Source organism: Stylophora pistillata, chromosome 2 (genome assembly GCF_964205215.1).
Source record: "Stylophora pistillata chromosome 2, jaStyPist1.2, whole genome shotgun sequence".
NCBI lineage: Eukaryota > Metazoa > Cnidaria > Anthozoa > Scleractinia > Pocilloporidae > Stylophora > Stylophora pistillata.
Genome location: NC_142520.1, coordinates 14,127,381 through 14,145,444, shown reverse-complemented (window position 1 = coordinate 14,145,444; position 18,064 = coordinate 14,127,381). Strand labels below are relative to the sequence as shown.

The 18,064-nt window shown below is 40.2% G+C and overlaps 1 protein-coding gene across 1 annotated transcript; it reads right to left on the bottom strand.

Annotated features, from left to right (window-relative positions):
- Positions 1–10,589: 10,589 nt before the first annotated feature.
- On the bottom strand, positions 10,590–16,465 carry LOC148737257 (scavenger receptor cysteine-rich type 1 protein M130-like). The gene is made up of 4 exons (XM_088749071.1): positions 16,176–16,465; positions 14,504–14,766; positions 13,624–13,741; positions 10,590–11,901 (listed from the first exon to the last, which is right to left on the bottom strand). Exons 1-4 carry the CDS (start codon positions 16,246–16,248, stop codon positions 11,594–11,596), a joined length of 762 nt encoding a protein of 253 aa, XP_088605197.1. The 5' UTR covers positions 16,249–16,465; the 3' UTR covers positions 10,590–11,593.
- Positions 16,466–18,064: the final 1,599 nt, after the last annotated feature.

The window sequence follows — 18,064 nt, the reverse complement described above, 5'->3', positions numbered from 1 at the left end:
CACGGGGGAAACAATACAGAAAGCTTTAAATAAACCTGATGAAAAGTTACGCTGAGTTCATTTTTTTTCTTTGTAAAAGCCAAAATAGTTTTAAATTACGTGGGATATCTAAACAAACGTCGAATTCTTCTAGTCTTGGTGCTAGGGATAAACTTTTCTTTTTTTCAGAAATGAAACTAAAAAACACTTCTAACATTACAGAAAAAAATGGAAGAAAGAACTAGAAAAGGGCCGTATAATTATTGCAACGCTTCGAAACTTGTCAATGGTACTTTGGTGAATATTAATTACCAACTGCTGGGCATTTAGTTCATTGAGATCGTGCCAACAGTCTAATCAGAAGCATATAATTTCTTAGTGCTGACGACCAAGAAATATTAAAGGATGCAAAAGTTCGGAGAAAGTGTCCCCAAAATTAATTTTTTGAATCGCTAGACATTTCTAAACAAACATCTGATATTCTTAGTTTGAAAGAACTTTCCAGTTCAAAGTTTAAGTTTATCAATATTATTGTCGTTATCACCAATACCATTATTCTAACCTAAATTTTCATCATAGATGTGTTTTACATGAGGCCTCGGCGTCACTGCTATTAAAATGTTGAGAACACAATCAACTAACATTCATGTAAGTACGTCGTAAATTTTTTTGCACAATTTTATCAATAGTTCGAGTACTGTTAAAACTGTTGTTAATACTGCCACCTACCGTGAACGTATTTGAGTGTTACGAGCTGTCAAATTCAAACACTATTATAGCATAACCAAAGCAAGGCGCGCGCTCTGATTGGTCAATTCAGCGTCCACTATTTCCCCATAGGTGTACGCTGCTGACATGAGCAAATGCAAAGACTAGTTTACTGTGCACGGTTTTTTGTTTTTTGTTTTCGTTTTGGTCACGTAAGATTTGTTAAATGAAAGAAACCTCTTGCTACAATGTATCTGTGTGCATCCGCGTGCATCAATAACTCAGTAGTGTACGCTGTGGTGTTTACCATTTGTTAATTTTCCATTGTTCACATGAGAAGACGAAGCGTGGTATTTAGCGTGGAATTGCGAGTTGTAAACGAGGCTGAGTGAAATTGTTTCGCATATATGTAAGCATAACAACTATCGTCAAAACGTTAAAAAGTTTGGTTTCACCTTTTAAAGAACCAGAAACAAAAAAGCGTTTCTCAAAGTGAGCCTGAGGTTCTTCCTTGTTTTGAACTGAACTATAAATCTTTGGAGAGGCATGAAAAACCTCTTTCGCTCGCCACAACGAAAATGCGATAAAATCCTGTGAACACAGCCCAGAAAAACAATTTCCGAGCTAACAGGTCACGCCAACCCGGGTTCAATATCCACCTACAGCCATAATCTTTTAGAAAAACAACGAAGGATATCAAGCAAGTGTGCTGGGTTTTCAGTCGAACTACTACGACTGCCACAGCTTTGCGAGAAACTAATGTCAACAGCCTTGCACCTCCATCAGTACTCGGAAATAACACAACAACAATGAATAACGGTAGTGATGGTCTAACAGCAAGAGTTCTAGGTGGACTGTGTAGTACACAGCGGTTAAAATGAAATCGGTTTTATTCACGTACCTAAGAGAACTAACTAAATAATTAAACACATGCTGTATATATGCAGGTCTCGAGGGTATTACATCACACCATCACGCCTCGCATTACATCGCGCATACTTCATGCTCGTTGGCATCCTATACACTACATTCCCTCCTTTCCTAAATGTTCAACATACAAATCGAAGCCTTTAAATTAAACCAGTCGCTCGATAAAAGGACAAGAAATTGAAGATATTCAGTTCATATCATATTCAGTTCATATGGCTTTATAACGATCGGGCGGTCTTACAGTCCGGGTCGACCTCCGAACAGGCCTTCCCACTCCGGTATTTTCATTGTCTGGGAAATGCCTAGGTTGTTCTTGAGAATCTTCAGACGTTCCAGGAATCTATTTTGGCATCGGTACGACTGTCGTCTCTGAAATTTTGCTTGCCCCTGGGTCATCCACTCGTACTGCAGAACCTGCCTGTACCACTTGGTCTTCGTTGCCATTGGATACATCTCCGTGCTCGTTATACTTCTTTATAAACACAGTGTTTCTTTTCAGTTCAATGCCAGTCTCGTTCCTGAGCGTTACCTCTGACCCCGTCTTACGAACAACCTTAAAGGGATCAGGGTTAAAGTTGGTAGACAGCTTGTTGGTTTTCTCTGCTTTCACAAGAACCGTGTCGCCAACACTTATGCTTTTGGGCGTGGCACCCCTCTTAAGGTCAGCGTAAGCTTTTCCCTTTAATTTACATGACAAATCTCGCTCTTGCACTTCCTCGCCAGGCACACTAACTGTCTCTCTCTTTAGCTCTGGCAGCTTGGATCTCATTTCGCGACCAAACATCATATAACAGGGTGTAGTCCCTGTCGTCGTTTGCGGAGTGGATCTGTACGCCGTCAACCATACCAGCAACTCAGTTCTCCAGTTCCTTCCTTCCAAATGTGCGATCTGTATGCATTTCAGTAACGAGCGACTCTGGCGTTCCACCTCTCCATTGGCTTGTGGCCACAATGGAGTGGTTTTCCGGTGTTCGATACCATTCGTACGTAAAAAGGCTTCAAACTCTTCAGACACGAATTGGGGGCCATTATCTGTCCTTAGCGAGAATGGAAAACCGAATCTTGCAAACATGGGTGCAAGTGCTTCGATGACCTTGGAACTTGTCGTAGACTTCATTATAGCAACCTCTAGGAATCGACTATAGTAATCGACCACCACCAAAATACCCTCTCCTGTGGGTAGGGGTCCTAGTAAATCTGCTCCACAGTCCTTCCAAGGGGCACTTGGAGGAAAAACGCGAGACATCGGCTCTGGGGGGTCAAATCCAGAAGTGACCTGGCAGCCATGACAAATTCTACAAAACTTCTCAACGTCTTTGTCCATTCTTGGCCACCAAACTTTACTGCGGAGACGATACTTCGTTTTGACTATACCCTGGTGCCCTTCGTGTGCTAACCGCACCATCCTGTCGCGCAAGAGCCTGGGAACCACAATCCTTGTGCCTCGAAGCAAGAGTTCACCATACAGACATAATTCGTCCTTGACCTGTGCATACGAGGGAAGTATGCACTGGTCCCAGTTCCCTGTCTTAACACATTTCTTCACCTGGGTCAATTCCTCGTCATCATAGGAAGCTTCCTCAATCTCTCTAGTTGATATAGCAACGGGTACACAGTCCTCAACAATTGCTCTAACATAGTCATACTCCTCTCCATGGTCCACGTGATCCGAATTCAAGCGAGACAACGCGTCTGCTATATTATTCTTTCCTGGGCGGTACACTACTTTAAAATCGTACCCTTGTAGCCTTAAGACCCATCTCTCTATCCTGGCGCAAGGTCTCGAAGTACTGCAGTAGATACGCTCCAGAGGCTTGTGGTCGGTCTCCAACTCGAAGTCCTGTCCAGAAACATACATGTTAAACCGTTCACATGCCCAAACCAAGGCCAGCGCTTCCTTCGCCGTTTGGCTGTAGCGCCGTTCGACGTCAGTTAAGCTCCTTGATGCGTATGAGACAACTCTCCACATGCCTCTCTGCTGCTGGGTGGGAACTGCCCCTAAGCCAACTGGGGATGCATCAGCAATGATTCGCGTTCTGCAGCCAACCTTAAAATAAGCCAGTGTCTCCGCCTGGGTGATTAGACGCTTTAGTTCCTCAAAAGCTGCTTGTTGCTCCTTTCCCCAGTGAAACACTACGCCCTTCCTGGTCAAATCTTGAATAGGTTTCGCTACGGACGCTACGTCTGGCATGAACTTCGAAGAATACTGGACAATACCCATAAACGATCGTACTTCGCTTGCGTCTTTGGGAGGTCTTGCATCTCTAATAGCGGCTATTTTCTCTTCGCATGAATTTATACCGTCACTAGTTAACTCATGGCCAAAGAACGTAAGCTTCGACAACCTAAACTGGCACTTGTCTCCGTTCACCGTCAACCCCACTTCACTCAGCCTATCCAACACAGCAAAAAGACGCTTGTCGTGTTCCTCCACGTCACCTCCATGAACAATAAGATCGTCCGCAATGTTGGCAACCCCAGCACAACCCCTTAAAACGTCTCTGATGATTTGCTGATACTTTTCTGGTGCCGATGTCACCCCAAACATCAACCGCTTGTACCGATACAGCCCTCGGTGCGTGACGAAAGTAGTAATGTGACGACTTTCCTCGCTGAGCAGGATCTGATGAAAACCCCACTTGAGATCAATCTTGCTAAACATAGTACTTCCATTCAAGTCATGTAACAGCTCCTCGACGGTTGGAATTGGATGCCGCTCCCTGACGATTGCTTCATTCGCTCGGCGGATGTCAACACAGACCCTCACGTCATCGTCACCTTTGGGAACAACCACCAATGGCGATATCCATCCTGACGGCCCTTCCGACACTTCCTCTATGATATCCAGCCTCAAAAGTTCATCAAGCTTTGCATCAACTTTCTCTCGCAACCCAAAAGGAATCCTACGTACATGCTGCGCTACAGGCTTCACTGACTCATCAACATGCAGTTTTAATTCGTAACCCTTCAAAAGACCAACACCACTAAATAACTCCTTGTATTTTTCTCTAATGCTGCCGTCTGGTCGTCCTCCGTCAACACTGTTGGCCTGAAAAGGACCAACACGTAGCAGGTTTAGCACCTCGGCAGTTTCGCGCCCCAACAGCGTACGACCATCGCCTTCAACCACTATAAATTCAGCCTTACTTCCCGTCTTTAAACTCACACCCAGCGTGCGTGACATCTGCTGTAAAATTTCCTAGGGTCGATAAAGGTTCTACGCCACCATAAGCCAAAATTTCTTTCGCAGACTTCCGAGATTCACACTTGATCCCCTTCTGCTTTAGTAATTCCCAGGTCCGCTGTCCCATAACATTACATGAAGCTCCCGAGTCAATAAGAACATCTGGTACGTACACACCACCGATGATCAGCGTTACCAACGCACTTCTTTCTTCCCTGTGGTCATCCAACTGTTCCACTGAAAAGGCATAATCGGGTCTTGACTGACGAGCTGGTGTTGCAAAATCTTTTTTGTCTTCTTCTCGGGAGGCAGGTCCGCGAGTCACTAGATTTGCCTCTTGCCCCAGTCTTCCGCGTCCACGTCCACCCCGACCAAATCTACCTCTGCTATTCCTCGTTCCTTTGGATCCCGACTAGGCGCCGCCTCGCTGATGGAATTGGGGGCATTTGACTTTGAAATGGCCTATCGTACCGCACTTCCCGCAAGTCTGACCTTGCGCCGGGCACCTCCAATCCTGACTAAAGTGTCCTTCCCGTCCGCAACTAAAGCACGTCTTCAATTTTCTGGGATTCTTGTTTCCATCCACTTTTCCTCTCACTGCATTGAACCGGTCTACCTGGTCCGTGTTGAGTTGTTTCAGTTGTCTATCAACTGCTTCTTGGGATCTCGCAACCCGCAACAAATCACCCAAAGTAACAGTCCCTTCCTTTGCCAGGAACTTCCGGCGCAAGTGGCTTGAGTAACACTTGTCTATGAGTTGATCCCGAATGTAGTCGTCCTCGTTGACACCAAACTCACAAGTCGCTGCTCGCTGACGCAATCTGGACACAAACTGGTCCACAGTTTCTCCACTCTCCTGCGAAATTTGTCTAAACAAATGTCTCTCAAAAGGAACGTTTGACTTAGGAACAAAATAATTGTCAAGTACCTGAAGTGTTGCCTGAAAACTCACATCCTCGCCATCACCGGCTAATGCGAAGTAAATTTCTTGAACGTCCATGCCAGCAACGTGCAACAGAAGAGCTCGCTTTTGAGCGTCGTTCGAAACACCTTTTCCCGTCACGTACAAATCGAACGCTCGCTTCCATCTCTTCCACCGCTGACTTAAATTGTGTGCCTCTCCCTTCGGATTGAATGGTTCCAATCCACTGACATCTAAAGCAACTGTAGCCATTCCAGAACCATTAAAAGAACTGCCAACAGCACCGCTTGTCGTTTCGTCTGATCCGCCGTGTCCCGGCATCTCTGAATAAAATCCCTGGCGAAATCACTTACGAATTCCCGGACGAAACTCCTGAAACCTTGGACAAAACCTCGAAATCCTTGAAGTCCTCTAAATCTTCACCATTCTCGAAATCCTCGTCGCCAATGTAGTACACAGCGGTTAAAATGAAATCGGTTTTATTCACGTACCTAAGAGAACTAACTAAATAATTAAACACATGCTGTATATATGCAGGTCTCGAGGGTATTACATCACACCATCACGCCTCGCATTACATCGCGCATACTTCATGCTCGTTGGCATCCTATACACTACAGACTGTTCACCAATGCATCGTTCAACACCTCTCCAGTGAACATTTCCATCAACTTTCAGTTGAATGCTCATCCCCACGATTCAGCTAATGGCAGTTGCCTGTAGTGAATTTCTACAAATAAAAGATCAAAATTTCTGGACTTTTCATGAAACACTTCTTTTTTTTTAAAGGAATCAAATATCAATACAAGTATTTACAGGTCAAGGTACTTACCTTTTATTAATCGCAATGTTAAACTCTTAGTGCTTTCGCTTGCACACCTCATTCCTTTCCATTCTGCCACCAAAGAGATAAAAGGTGTAAGTTATTTTCCTTCTCAAGCAAATTCAGTGGAAATTTAAAAAAAAAAGATGTTGAACATAAACGGCTTGTAAAATCAGTGAAATACCACCATTATCCTCAGATGGGATAATGAAGGATAATGAAGCCTGTTTAAAAAGTTTGAAACCGAATGTAAAAACAAGGTTCAAATAAAAGATGTCGAAGGTTTTAACGTGCACGACCGACCTTGTTTCACCAACAGGTTGTCCTGCGGTGTTTGTTTAGTTTTATGCGCGCGCTCATACGAGTGACGCCGCACTGTTTTCTCTCTCTTGTGTATCTTCCATCCTGTTTCGCTGTGTATGAATAAAGCGTATTCGTTGTGTAATTCACGTTACTTACTGGCGCTTCCTATTCGCTAACGCAATGACAGTTCTGACAAGTTGACTTTAAAATGGCTTTCCAGGGCGCGCGCTGAGGATGAAAACACAATTTTATTGCTTTTTTCTTGTTTTCCTATTCTCATTCAATGATGCGATTCAACGAGAATTCATTACCTGACTCGTGAATTCCGCGTTAAATTGCACGCGAAAACTGATGTCGCGCTAATCGCGAAACGATGAGTACCCTCATCAGTACCCTCTTCTGCGTAACTTCGTGCGTGAGATTGGTATTGAAATTGTAGCGTCTGTGTGCTGCTGCTTGATGAAGCCCTGCACATGCTGTTGTTGTGTCTCCCTAGATGAGGTATTGTTCGTCTGATAATTCAAAACACTTCTATTTGTTTAGTTTGTACAAGTATTTATAACAAAATTCAAACCTCGTTTTCCTTACCAACCTAGTCACTTGACTTCCAGCCTGTCCACCTCTAAAGCTTCCCACCCACTATCTTATTCATCAATCAACATACCCACTCACCCATTAACCTGCCCTACTTCCCTACTGACCTCCTTTCAACCCTATCTACCTACCTTCTTATCTACTTACCTACCAACCTTTTTACCCATTTACTTATATACCAAACAGCCCACCCACCCACTACTTACCTACTTACCCTCCTATCTACCTCCTTGTCTACCTTTCAGACTGCCTACCTCCCCATTCGCCTACTTTTTTATACGAATATTTGCCTACCTTACAACCTGCCCGACTTCTAACCCACTAGTCTATGATCTTCCTTCCCACTTTATTGACCTATTTTCCTATAAATTAGTTTGTGTTAAAATGTCGTCGTTTCAATGCTCTCAATCCTTGTGCATGTTAGCGATAAAGTAAGTAGTAGAGGTCACCATTGTCCTATTGTAAATTTACCTGCCTTTCGTTAAATTGTTAAATAGATGAATAAATGAATAAATACTTGCCCACCTACCTACCTGCCTTCATATTTATTCCATAATTACCTAAATATCTGCTTAACTACCTACCTACCTTCCAGCTAACCTGTTTGACTACCTACCTGCTTAACTTCTTACCTAACATCTGCCTTCCAATCATCCGGAACAATTACTTACTTTACCCACTTACCTACCTACCTACCTACCTACCTACTTACCTACTAAAAACCAACCTTACAGCTTCTTACTTACTCACCAACCTACCTTTAATCTTACTTACCCACTTACCTACCTACCTGCTTACCTACTAAAATCCAACCTTACAGCTTCTTACTTACTCACCAACCTGCCTTTAAACTTACTTACCTACTTACCTACCTACCTAGCTACTTACCTACTAAAAACCAACCTTACAGCTTTTGACTTACTCACCAACCTGCCTTTAATGTTACTTACCCACTTACCTACCTACCTACCTACTTACCTACTAAAAACCAACCTTACAGCTTCTTACTTACTCACCAACCTGCCTTTAATCTTACTTACCCACTTACCTACCTACCTACTTACCTACTAAAAACCAACCTTACAGCTTCTTACTCACTCACCAACCTGCCTTTAATGTTACTTACCCACTTACCTACCTACCTACTTACCTACTAAAAACCAACCTTACAGCTTCTTACTTACTCACCAACCTGCCTTTAATCTTACTTACCCACTTACCTACCTACCTACTTACCTACTAAAAACCAACCTTACAGCTTCTTACTTACTCACCAACCTGCCTTTAATGTTACTTACCCACTTACCTACCTACCTACTTACCTACTAAAAACCAACCTTACAGCTTCTTACTTACTCACCAACCTGCCTTTAATCTTACTTACCCACTTACCTACCTACCTACTTACCTACTAAAAACCAACCTTACAGCTTCTTACTTACTCACCAACCTGCCTTTAATGTTACTTACCCACTTACCTACCTACCTACCTACTTACCTACTAAAAACCAACCTTACAGCTTCTTACTTACTCACCAACCTGCCTTTAATGTTACTTACCCACTTACCTACCTACCTACTTACCTACTAAAAACCAACCTTACAGCTTCTTACTTACTCACCAACCTGCCTTTAATGTTACTTACCCACTTACCTACCTAGCTACTTACCTACTAAAAACCAACCTTACAGCTTCTTACTTACTCACCAACCTGCCTTTAATCTTACTTACCCACTTACCTACCTACCTACTTACCTACTAAAAACCAACCTTACAGCTTCTTACTTACTCACCAACCTGCCTTTAATGTTACTTACCCACTTACCTACCTACCTACTTACCTACTAAAAACCAACCTTACAGCTTCTTACTTACTCACCAACCTGCCTTTAATGTTACTTACCCACTTACCTACCTACCTACTTACCTACTAAAAACCAACCTTACAGCTTCTTACTTACTCACCAACCTGCCTTTAATCTTACTTACCCACTTACCTACCTACCTACTTACCTACTAAAAACCAACCTTACAGCTTCTTACTTACTCACCAACCTGCCTTTAATCTTACGTACCCACTTACCTACCTAGCTACTTACCTACTAAAAACCAACCTTACAGCTTCTTACTTACTCACCAACCTGCCTTTAATCTTACGTACCCACTTACCTACCTACCAACTTACCTACTAAAAACCAACCTTACAGCTTCTTACTTACTCACCAACCTGCCTTTAAACTTACTTACCTACTTACCTACCTACCTAGCTACTTACCTACTAAAAACCAACCTTACAGCTTCTGACTTACTCACCAACCTGCCTTTAATGTTACTTACCCACTTACCTACCTACTTACCTAATTACCTACCAAAAACCAACCATACAGCTTCTTACTTACTCAGCAACCTGCCTTTAATCTTACTTACCCACCTACGTACCTACCTACCTACCTACTAAAAACTAACCTTACAGCTTCTTAATTATCACCAACCTGCCCACCTTCTTATCTACGCTCGTATCCAGCCACTCAATAACAGGCCTGGTTATCTATTCACCACTTGCTTATGTAGTTTCCCATTGACCATCTTCTCTCTTACCTACAACCCAGTAAAAAAATCTACCGGATATTTGTACGCAGACATTATCTACTTCATGAACGAACTGTGAACTTCGAGGACTAGATGACGTTCCAGGACAAATATACGTAGAAGCATATTATCACGCAAAATAGAGGCTATTGTATTGATCATCCTGCAAATAATGGTTTTGCGAAGTGCGTTAAAAAATGTTTACGAACAGCTCACTGTAGGTAACTTGGGAAGTTTTCTTTTGAGTTTTCTCTGCTACAAACTTCATTCGGGCATTAGGTCAAATGCTGCGTTTTACACTCCTAGGAGCGAGTAAAAATATTTCATGGATCATAACTATAGACATACACACTCTCTTTGGTCCTGTTACATAAAAAATGTACCTTCCTAACCTATCCCTCCCAATTATTTACCAATGCACTTATAATAAGACCTCTTTCTGTTTTTTTTTTTCAGAGCCATCATTTCTTTCCTTTCTTCCTCTCCTCTCGAAACATTTTAGAGACGACCTCTAATGCATCATCCAGGTGGTCATCCCGTATTGATTTCAAAGGAAACAAACTATGATGTTACAGCTCCTGTGATGTGATACTACGTGAGCCTGTAGATCGTCATCCTTTTTTTAACCAAATTCATCACTGTTTTCCTTGCATTTATGAATTGAATATTTGAGTTATGATACCAGAAAATGATGCCTCAACTTACTAATTTCCTAAGTTTCTTATAAGAAAGAAAACCGGCAATTTCAGATTTTCTTTTTTCATTGACTGATTCGAAAGTTCTGAGTTTGCTTTTAGAGTTTGGTTTGACTTGAATTCGTTTATATAGTGCCTTTTCTTCTGGTAAGTTTGATTTTTTTTTAATTTATTTTTTTTAATTGGTTTCTTTGTTTTTGTATTTTTTATTTCTTTATTTATTTTGCTTTTATTTAGCATATTAAGTGAAATTTTTCCATGCTTAACTTACTTTTAGTCTTAGTCTCGAGGGTCTTTGAATAAATGTCGATATCAACGGTTTATCTTTGAGTTGTTCTTCATCACTTTAGCAAAGTATTGCCTTCCTTCAAAATGTCTTTTGAAGATCAAATTGATAATAAACTTAAAATCAGTGTTAAAGGAAAATTCAACCGACATAAAAACACTATAGTCATAAACACTCAGCTACTTTATTAATCATTCATTATTAGCTATTAATTACTTTATTATTTAGGAGCGACTTCAATAGGCAATACAATAACTATCCTGAATAACTTACGTAAGCCCTCTACAAACTATCGCATCATAGTTGAGAACTTCGCCACGATTAATAACTGAGTGTACACACGCTTTCAAATCTGGCGTGTTAAAAGAATGACAATAATAATAATAACTTGGAGCATCCTGGAACTTATAGTTTACGTCAAGCTAAAAGCTTCTACTTTGTGCATATGACTCAATTCGTCGCTGAGGTTATTAAGCATCGTACGGATGCATGATGCGATACCGATAAATGTCTAATAGCTATTAGAAATCTGGTCCAAAGAATAATAGTTCACGTGCAGCATTGTTTTCTGTGGATTAATCAGACGGTACAGTTCACACTTGCATCCTCCGTATGCCAGCAGTTGTGGACTCCCCAGCTATTGCTACTACAATGAGATAGCGCTGCTTCTCCACCTTGACAGTGGACGTCATCCATCCATATCGGACCAGACCCCTTACCATATGCAGCGTAACAAAGAGCCTGGGCTGCACCTGAAAAGCCGAGCTGACGACATACCACTTTAGCATCATCGATGTCCCAGTAATCATCACACACTGTGCCCCAGTGCCCGTTGTGATAAACTTCTACGCGGCCGTGATTTGCTCCACCACCCATTAAACGGATGTCTGTAGCAGAATAAAAGATCTCACTGATAATGATGTGGGATCTTGCAAACTGTTACACAAACTGTACTCCATTAACCATCGTGCAGGATTGTGACTTTCCTGTCATGACTAGATTCTTAATTGGATTGATTTTATTTCCAAAAGAATAATTGTTTCGATGGAATGGCAATAATGCAAGCCAATAACGACAAATAACGAACTCTTATTTAACACATCAATGGAACACATTTGGCTTTGTCTATTTCTATTAAAGAAATATAAATCTACTTCGCGTCCAATAAGGTAAAATGGAATTCCAACTGCAACTGATATACAAATGATAAATTCTAACTCTTAGTTATGCTCGTGTTAAACTTTCGTCCAATGGTCGTCTGAAAGATCTCAAGTTTTAAAAACGGAAGAAATTTTATCTCTTCGTTTCCTCCGTAACTTTCAAGTAACATATGGCACCATGTAAGGCGTTATTTGCCTTTTAAATCATTATTTGAGTTGGTTTAGGTTTATTTGTTTGTTCAAAGGATTTTACAAGTTTAAGATCATCACCGAGAATTTTATTTTTCTGGAAAGATCTGATTAGTTGCAAGAATTTAAAGTTTGACATAAAGCTGACGTTTCTAGCGTTAGCCCTTCGTCGGAGCGAATAGAGGAATTGTGGGTTGTGTGTGCTTTAAAGGCAGAATAAGGAGCTACATGATTGGTAGAAACATGGCAACGAGAAAACACGAATAAATTAGTGGAATGAAAAGCGTACGTTGATACCTGTGGGATTTAGACTGCCGGTTTGAAGGTTGAGCTTTTGTTCAAGAGTTTTCCGGCTTTCTGTGCTACCTAAGTGTAAGGAAAGACCGCAGATTGCCATGTGTTGCTTAGAATGGTTAGGTAAATTGAAATGTCTAGCGACTGGTTTCGATGTGTCCTTGTCATTCCTCTCCAAGTCGAGAAGGTGTTCTCGGAATCGGTCACCTAGTCTTCTGCCTGTTTCGCCGATATACATCTGTTTGCAATAAGTGCAAGTTATGCAATAGGTTACATTGGCGGAGGTGCATGTGAAGTGATCTGTGATCTTAATGGTTGGCTTGGGTCCCGATATTTTCTCAGTGTTGTGAATGAAAGGACACGTTTTGCATCGTGCACGAGCGCATTTAAAAGTCCCTGGTTGGTCATTAGTCTGAAAAGAGCTTCTGACCAAAAAATTGCCTATGATTTTGTCGCGTTTGAATGAAATGGGCAGAGGCTGCGAAAAGATATTGCTTGGCTCTGGATCGTTTTGGAGTAATGTAAACTTGTTAAGAATGATGGTTTAAACTGAGGGGTTGTGAGGGTGAAACGTGAGAGTGGATGGACATGGCAATCTGCGGTCTTTCCTTACACTTAGGTAGCACGGAAAGCCGGAAAACTCTTGAACAAAAGCTCATCTTTCAAACCGACCGTCTAAATCCCACAGGTATCAACGTACGCCTTTCATTCAACTAGTTTATTCGTGTTTTTCTCGTTGCCAAGTTCCCACCAACCAGGTAGCTACTTTTTCTCCCTTTAAAAGCACACACAACCCACAATTCCTCTATTCGCCCCGACGAAGGGCTGAAGCTCGAAACATCAGCTTTTATAATCGTAACGGTGGCCAATTTACTTTGTTTTTCCAATTCTTTTGTTACCCCCACCGACGCAGCCCCAAACATTTTCTTTAGAAACTATCAGCCTTTAGATATAGACACACTCTACCATTTTTTTCACAATCGTGGCCAGTGAATCCAGGAGGACATAAACATCGATATCGTTCTCTTGTAAAACCCGACTGGCAGGTTCCATTGTTACTGCATGGCAATTGCGCACAAAAATTCTTCAACAAAAAGGAGGAAAAATATACACATATACATATGTTAATATCATCAGAGGGTAGAGTGTGCATTCAAGGAAAGCTGGCATATCTTGGAGGACTAAGATGGGTTTGAGAGAACCAGATGCTCTTCCCAAGGAGCAACACAAATTGACACCGTCAAAACTTAACTAAATCTTTTGATTTAACAAACAGTCCAACACATATTAAAACTATATTGTAGCGTAAGTTGAGGCGGAAAGAAATATTTTGATTATCTTTTAGCTGCTCTTGAAGTTTCCAAAGACTCTTTTGTTGTCATAATTTTTGCTATATATTCGGCGTTGCTCTGAAAGACGCTCGGAGTCTATTAAGAAAAGCTTTCCATTCGGCTTGATTTTTTGCAGATGTAGTCGTCCAGGAGAGAGTATGCATGACTGGGATTTTGATGAGAAAAGTATTTTTGTAGTTATTTTAGTTCATTGAGGAACAATATAAATAAAAGTGACCTACTTTCAATTTTTTTTTTTTTTTATGGGGATGAGAAGTTTTCATAATAGTCATTTAAATGCGCTTGCAAGTAGTACTTCAATTAATTGATTCTATTCGAAATGTTTTTTTCGTTTTGTTTTTTTAATGCGACCTCACTAGCCTGTGTTAGGGTAAGAAAAAAGCAAATTGATATAAATTTATACAATATCCATTATGTTTACGCTTTCATCTGACATTCACTTGAACGCTAAAAGCCAATGAATTGATAACAAATGATAACCGATGGCTCCGTACCTTAGTTCCATGGTACACATAGTTCGCTGCTTCCACTAGATCCTCCTCATACTCTTTAGCCGTAGAGTTATTTAGTTCACAGTTGTGTGTTCCTGGTTCATTTTGTCCATAATTAAAGTTAACACTGACGCAGTTGTGGTTCAGGTAACAGCGATGTTCACATTCGTCTCTGTCAATCACACTGATGTTCGCTATGGCGTGGTTAATAAGACGTTCTCCCACGAAGAACAGAGTCGATGGAAAGGCTAATATGCGGCATTGATCTAGAAACAAGTCAATAGAATACCAAAATGCATTACTTGTTCTTCCTCCCCTTCGGTCAGAGGGGGTATCCCAGATGTCGATAAGAGTACTGTTCAAAGATTACAACACACATATTGATAATTCCCAAGTTTCCGAGGATTCGCTGTTACAACGATGAAAAACTGATCGAGCTTTGATGTGTGTCAAAGAGGATTTGTATCATGAAATATCAATCGTTTTTCCGGGCTTGTAAGTTTTTCAGACTTTTCGACCTACATCTGTAAATTTTATGATGACGTCCTCTGTTTATTTAGCGGGAAATTGACAAGCTTTTTAAAGATTTATCTTATCAAACATTCATTAGATATCTCACGGACAGTAGTTAAGTGTAAACATTAAGGCCCAAACCCGAGAGCTGTTGAAAGTTCGTAATTGAAGCTAACATTTCTTGCTTTAAAAGTGCAAACATATTTTTTTTCCTTTTTGTTTCTTTTATTTTTGTTTTTGGTGGTTACCTTGTTATTAAACCAAAAAATCGCTTCATTACCCGAAAGTTAAGATAACATTGTCAGAAAAATATGTTACAAAAAAAAACGTATTGAATAAAAACATTGTAAAAGGCTGTAGAAAACATAATCAAACTTTACGAATTTTTTATCGTTTCGTAGTGTTTCGGCTATAATTGGATTATGAAATTTGATATCAACTCCAGGTGTGGTTACAGTACCAAGGTAATAGCGAAATATCGTAGCTTCTCCTAGGTTAGAATGATTTCCTGTCTAACTCTGCTTTTTTGTGGCCAATATTAAGTTTATTTTAATTTGTAGTTAAAATTACAGTTTTGTCCACATTGTAATTTTGGCGAATTTCATTCCCGTGATCTAAATATCTGACCACAAGGCTCCAATATGTGCAAACTACACAACATATCAAGGTTCTACAAAGAAGGAAAATTACTCGAATAGTAGATTTTATTCTAGAGGACATGCGCTTAATTTCATCACCTGTTAGCAACGATAGCAAAAGAGGAAGAAATTCACCATGAAACTCTTGCTGAATAGTATTTCAATTGAAGTCATTCAAATATGTTAGATTCATTTCTGTAAGCTTCCACTAAAAGAATATATTTATATTCCTTGAGTAGTTTAGGGCTACAGTAACATAGGGGGATCATGTGTTTGAAACTTTTTTTCATTTTGAAAATCTTCTAAAACTCAATTGGACTTATTAGGGTAAACTGAGAAGTAATGAGTATGAAACTTTCTTATCTAGAATTTCGAGTATAAACATACAAAGTGAAAAAAGCCGATTAATTTAAGCCCGCATGGATTCTATATCGAAGTTCTTTTTAGTAAACTGTTGAAGGTAAATTACATAAAGAAACAGAAATTCACTAACCTAGTTTTTCAGAGCATGAAAGTAAACTTACCGTCCGGACAGGATAAAACTTGTCTAAGGGAAAGAAACAGAGAGACGAAAAACAATCGGGAAAGAAGGCCCATGTCTTCAAAACTAGGCGAAAAAGGAATCTTCGTTGGTGTAAGAGAAATGTTTGGCAGAGTGAATAGGTTGAGGACAAGTTTGTAACTGGAACCACAACTAGCAACTATTGTCGTTAAGCTTGATTATGTAACTTCCTTCCTTTAAGAAGCTGATAGAATATTTGCTGCGTGGTAAATAATATAGCTTTGTTTTTCTCTCTCTTTTCCACCTGTTATATTGTATATATTGTCTCCACATTCCCACATATATTATCTCATGAATTATCCGCTATATTTATTTCGAATCGATATTTTTACTATTGGACAAGACATTGTGAAATGTCGGACACAACTATGTGAATCGACAAGAAATAGTTTCTAACTGCCTAACTGTTGCATACACCATCGGTTAGTTTGTATCAGTGTTTTCATTTTCTCTCAAACCATAAGGGCTCTTGTAAACAGTCACCGAGCATTGAATTCTCTACCAAATTATAAAGCATGTCTCTTGTCGAGGGTTGACGTAAAAATTCACACAGGTAATCAACTTGTAGGCCAAAACTTAATGGTATTAATTTTCAAAATGGAGAAATCATTAAGATTGAGCCCGTTCGCTTTTTGTATTCTGGAAAATGTTTTAGGTTGCGCCATTACCGCTAAATCGATAACCCGTTAGGTGAGGTAATTCACCCGAATCAAACATTGCAATATTGTCAGTTCATCCAGGCAAAACCTCTAATGAGACATTTTCGAAGCAGCCTAGCTTGTAGAATAGAGGAGAAGAAAAACTCAGGCCTCAAGATCAAAGTTCAGCGGTTACGTTTCCTCTGCCTGCATTTCATCGTCTTACCCGAAAAATATAATTACGTCACAACAGTGAACACCACATGTACAAACCATAAACCGCAGGCCGCCAAACATCGCATTTCAAATTCACCACAGAAGTACTTACTACTCAGCTTTTTCTCAAAATTGTCGCTCGGTAGGAACGCGTACAAAACAGAAAAACAAAGCATAACAAGACAAAACACGTTCCAAGTGTTATTTTCAGAAAATGAAAGCCCGAACTTAATTTCCGGGAAGAATGCATTCGAATGTATTTGAATAGCTTTTCTCCACTTTTCTTTTTAATTTTCGGAAACTTAACCCGTCACCGTTTCCGCCTAACGTTTTAACCATGCAAAACTTGTAATTATCTGTCCTGTCATTTCTACTTCTTCAGGTATTACAGTTAAGGTTTTTTTTTTTTTTCTATTTTTTTTTTTACACCTATTAATTGGTATCTTTTAAAAACTTGTATATCAACTGATTTTCTTCAGGAAACGCCGACTGTACACTGGTAATGGAATTATCGATATAAAGCGGCTGTATTAGAGTTAGTGACAGTTTGTAGGCCATAATACAATCCCTATGAACACTTCTTTCCCCCAGTCCTCGATTCGATTAAAACAACAACATAAAACAAAAACAAAACAAAAAACATGTCAGTAAAACTCTATATAAGCACAGGTGGGATTAGTAAAGCCTGCAGTTTATAATTATAAACTTCTGAACTGAATGGTTCCTCTTGCTTTTGGCTTCGCCCACGCCACTCAGGATAAATTTTAAAACTCTTATATTATCATGTGAAAGTGCAGTGCGATCGTCCAGGTAAGAAAAGTCCTGAGAAGAACTGTTGACGTTAGTGGCGACTGACGTTTCGACAACCTGTGCGGAAGTCATCATCAGAATCAAGCTAATACAATATTGCTTTTAAACTTTATTCAATCCCACTTATATTATAGGCTTTCAAAACTTTTCACATTCTGGAGAAAGTTCTGTTATTGATAACATTCTA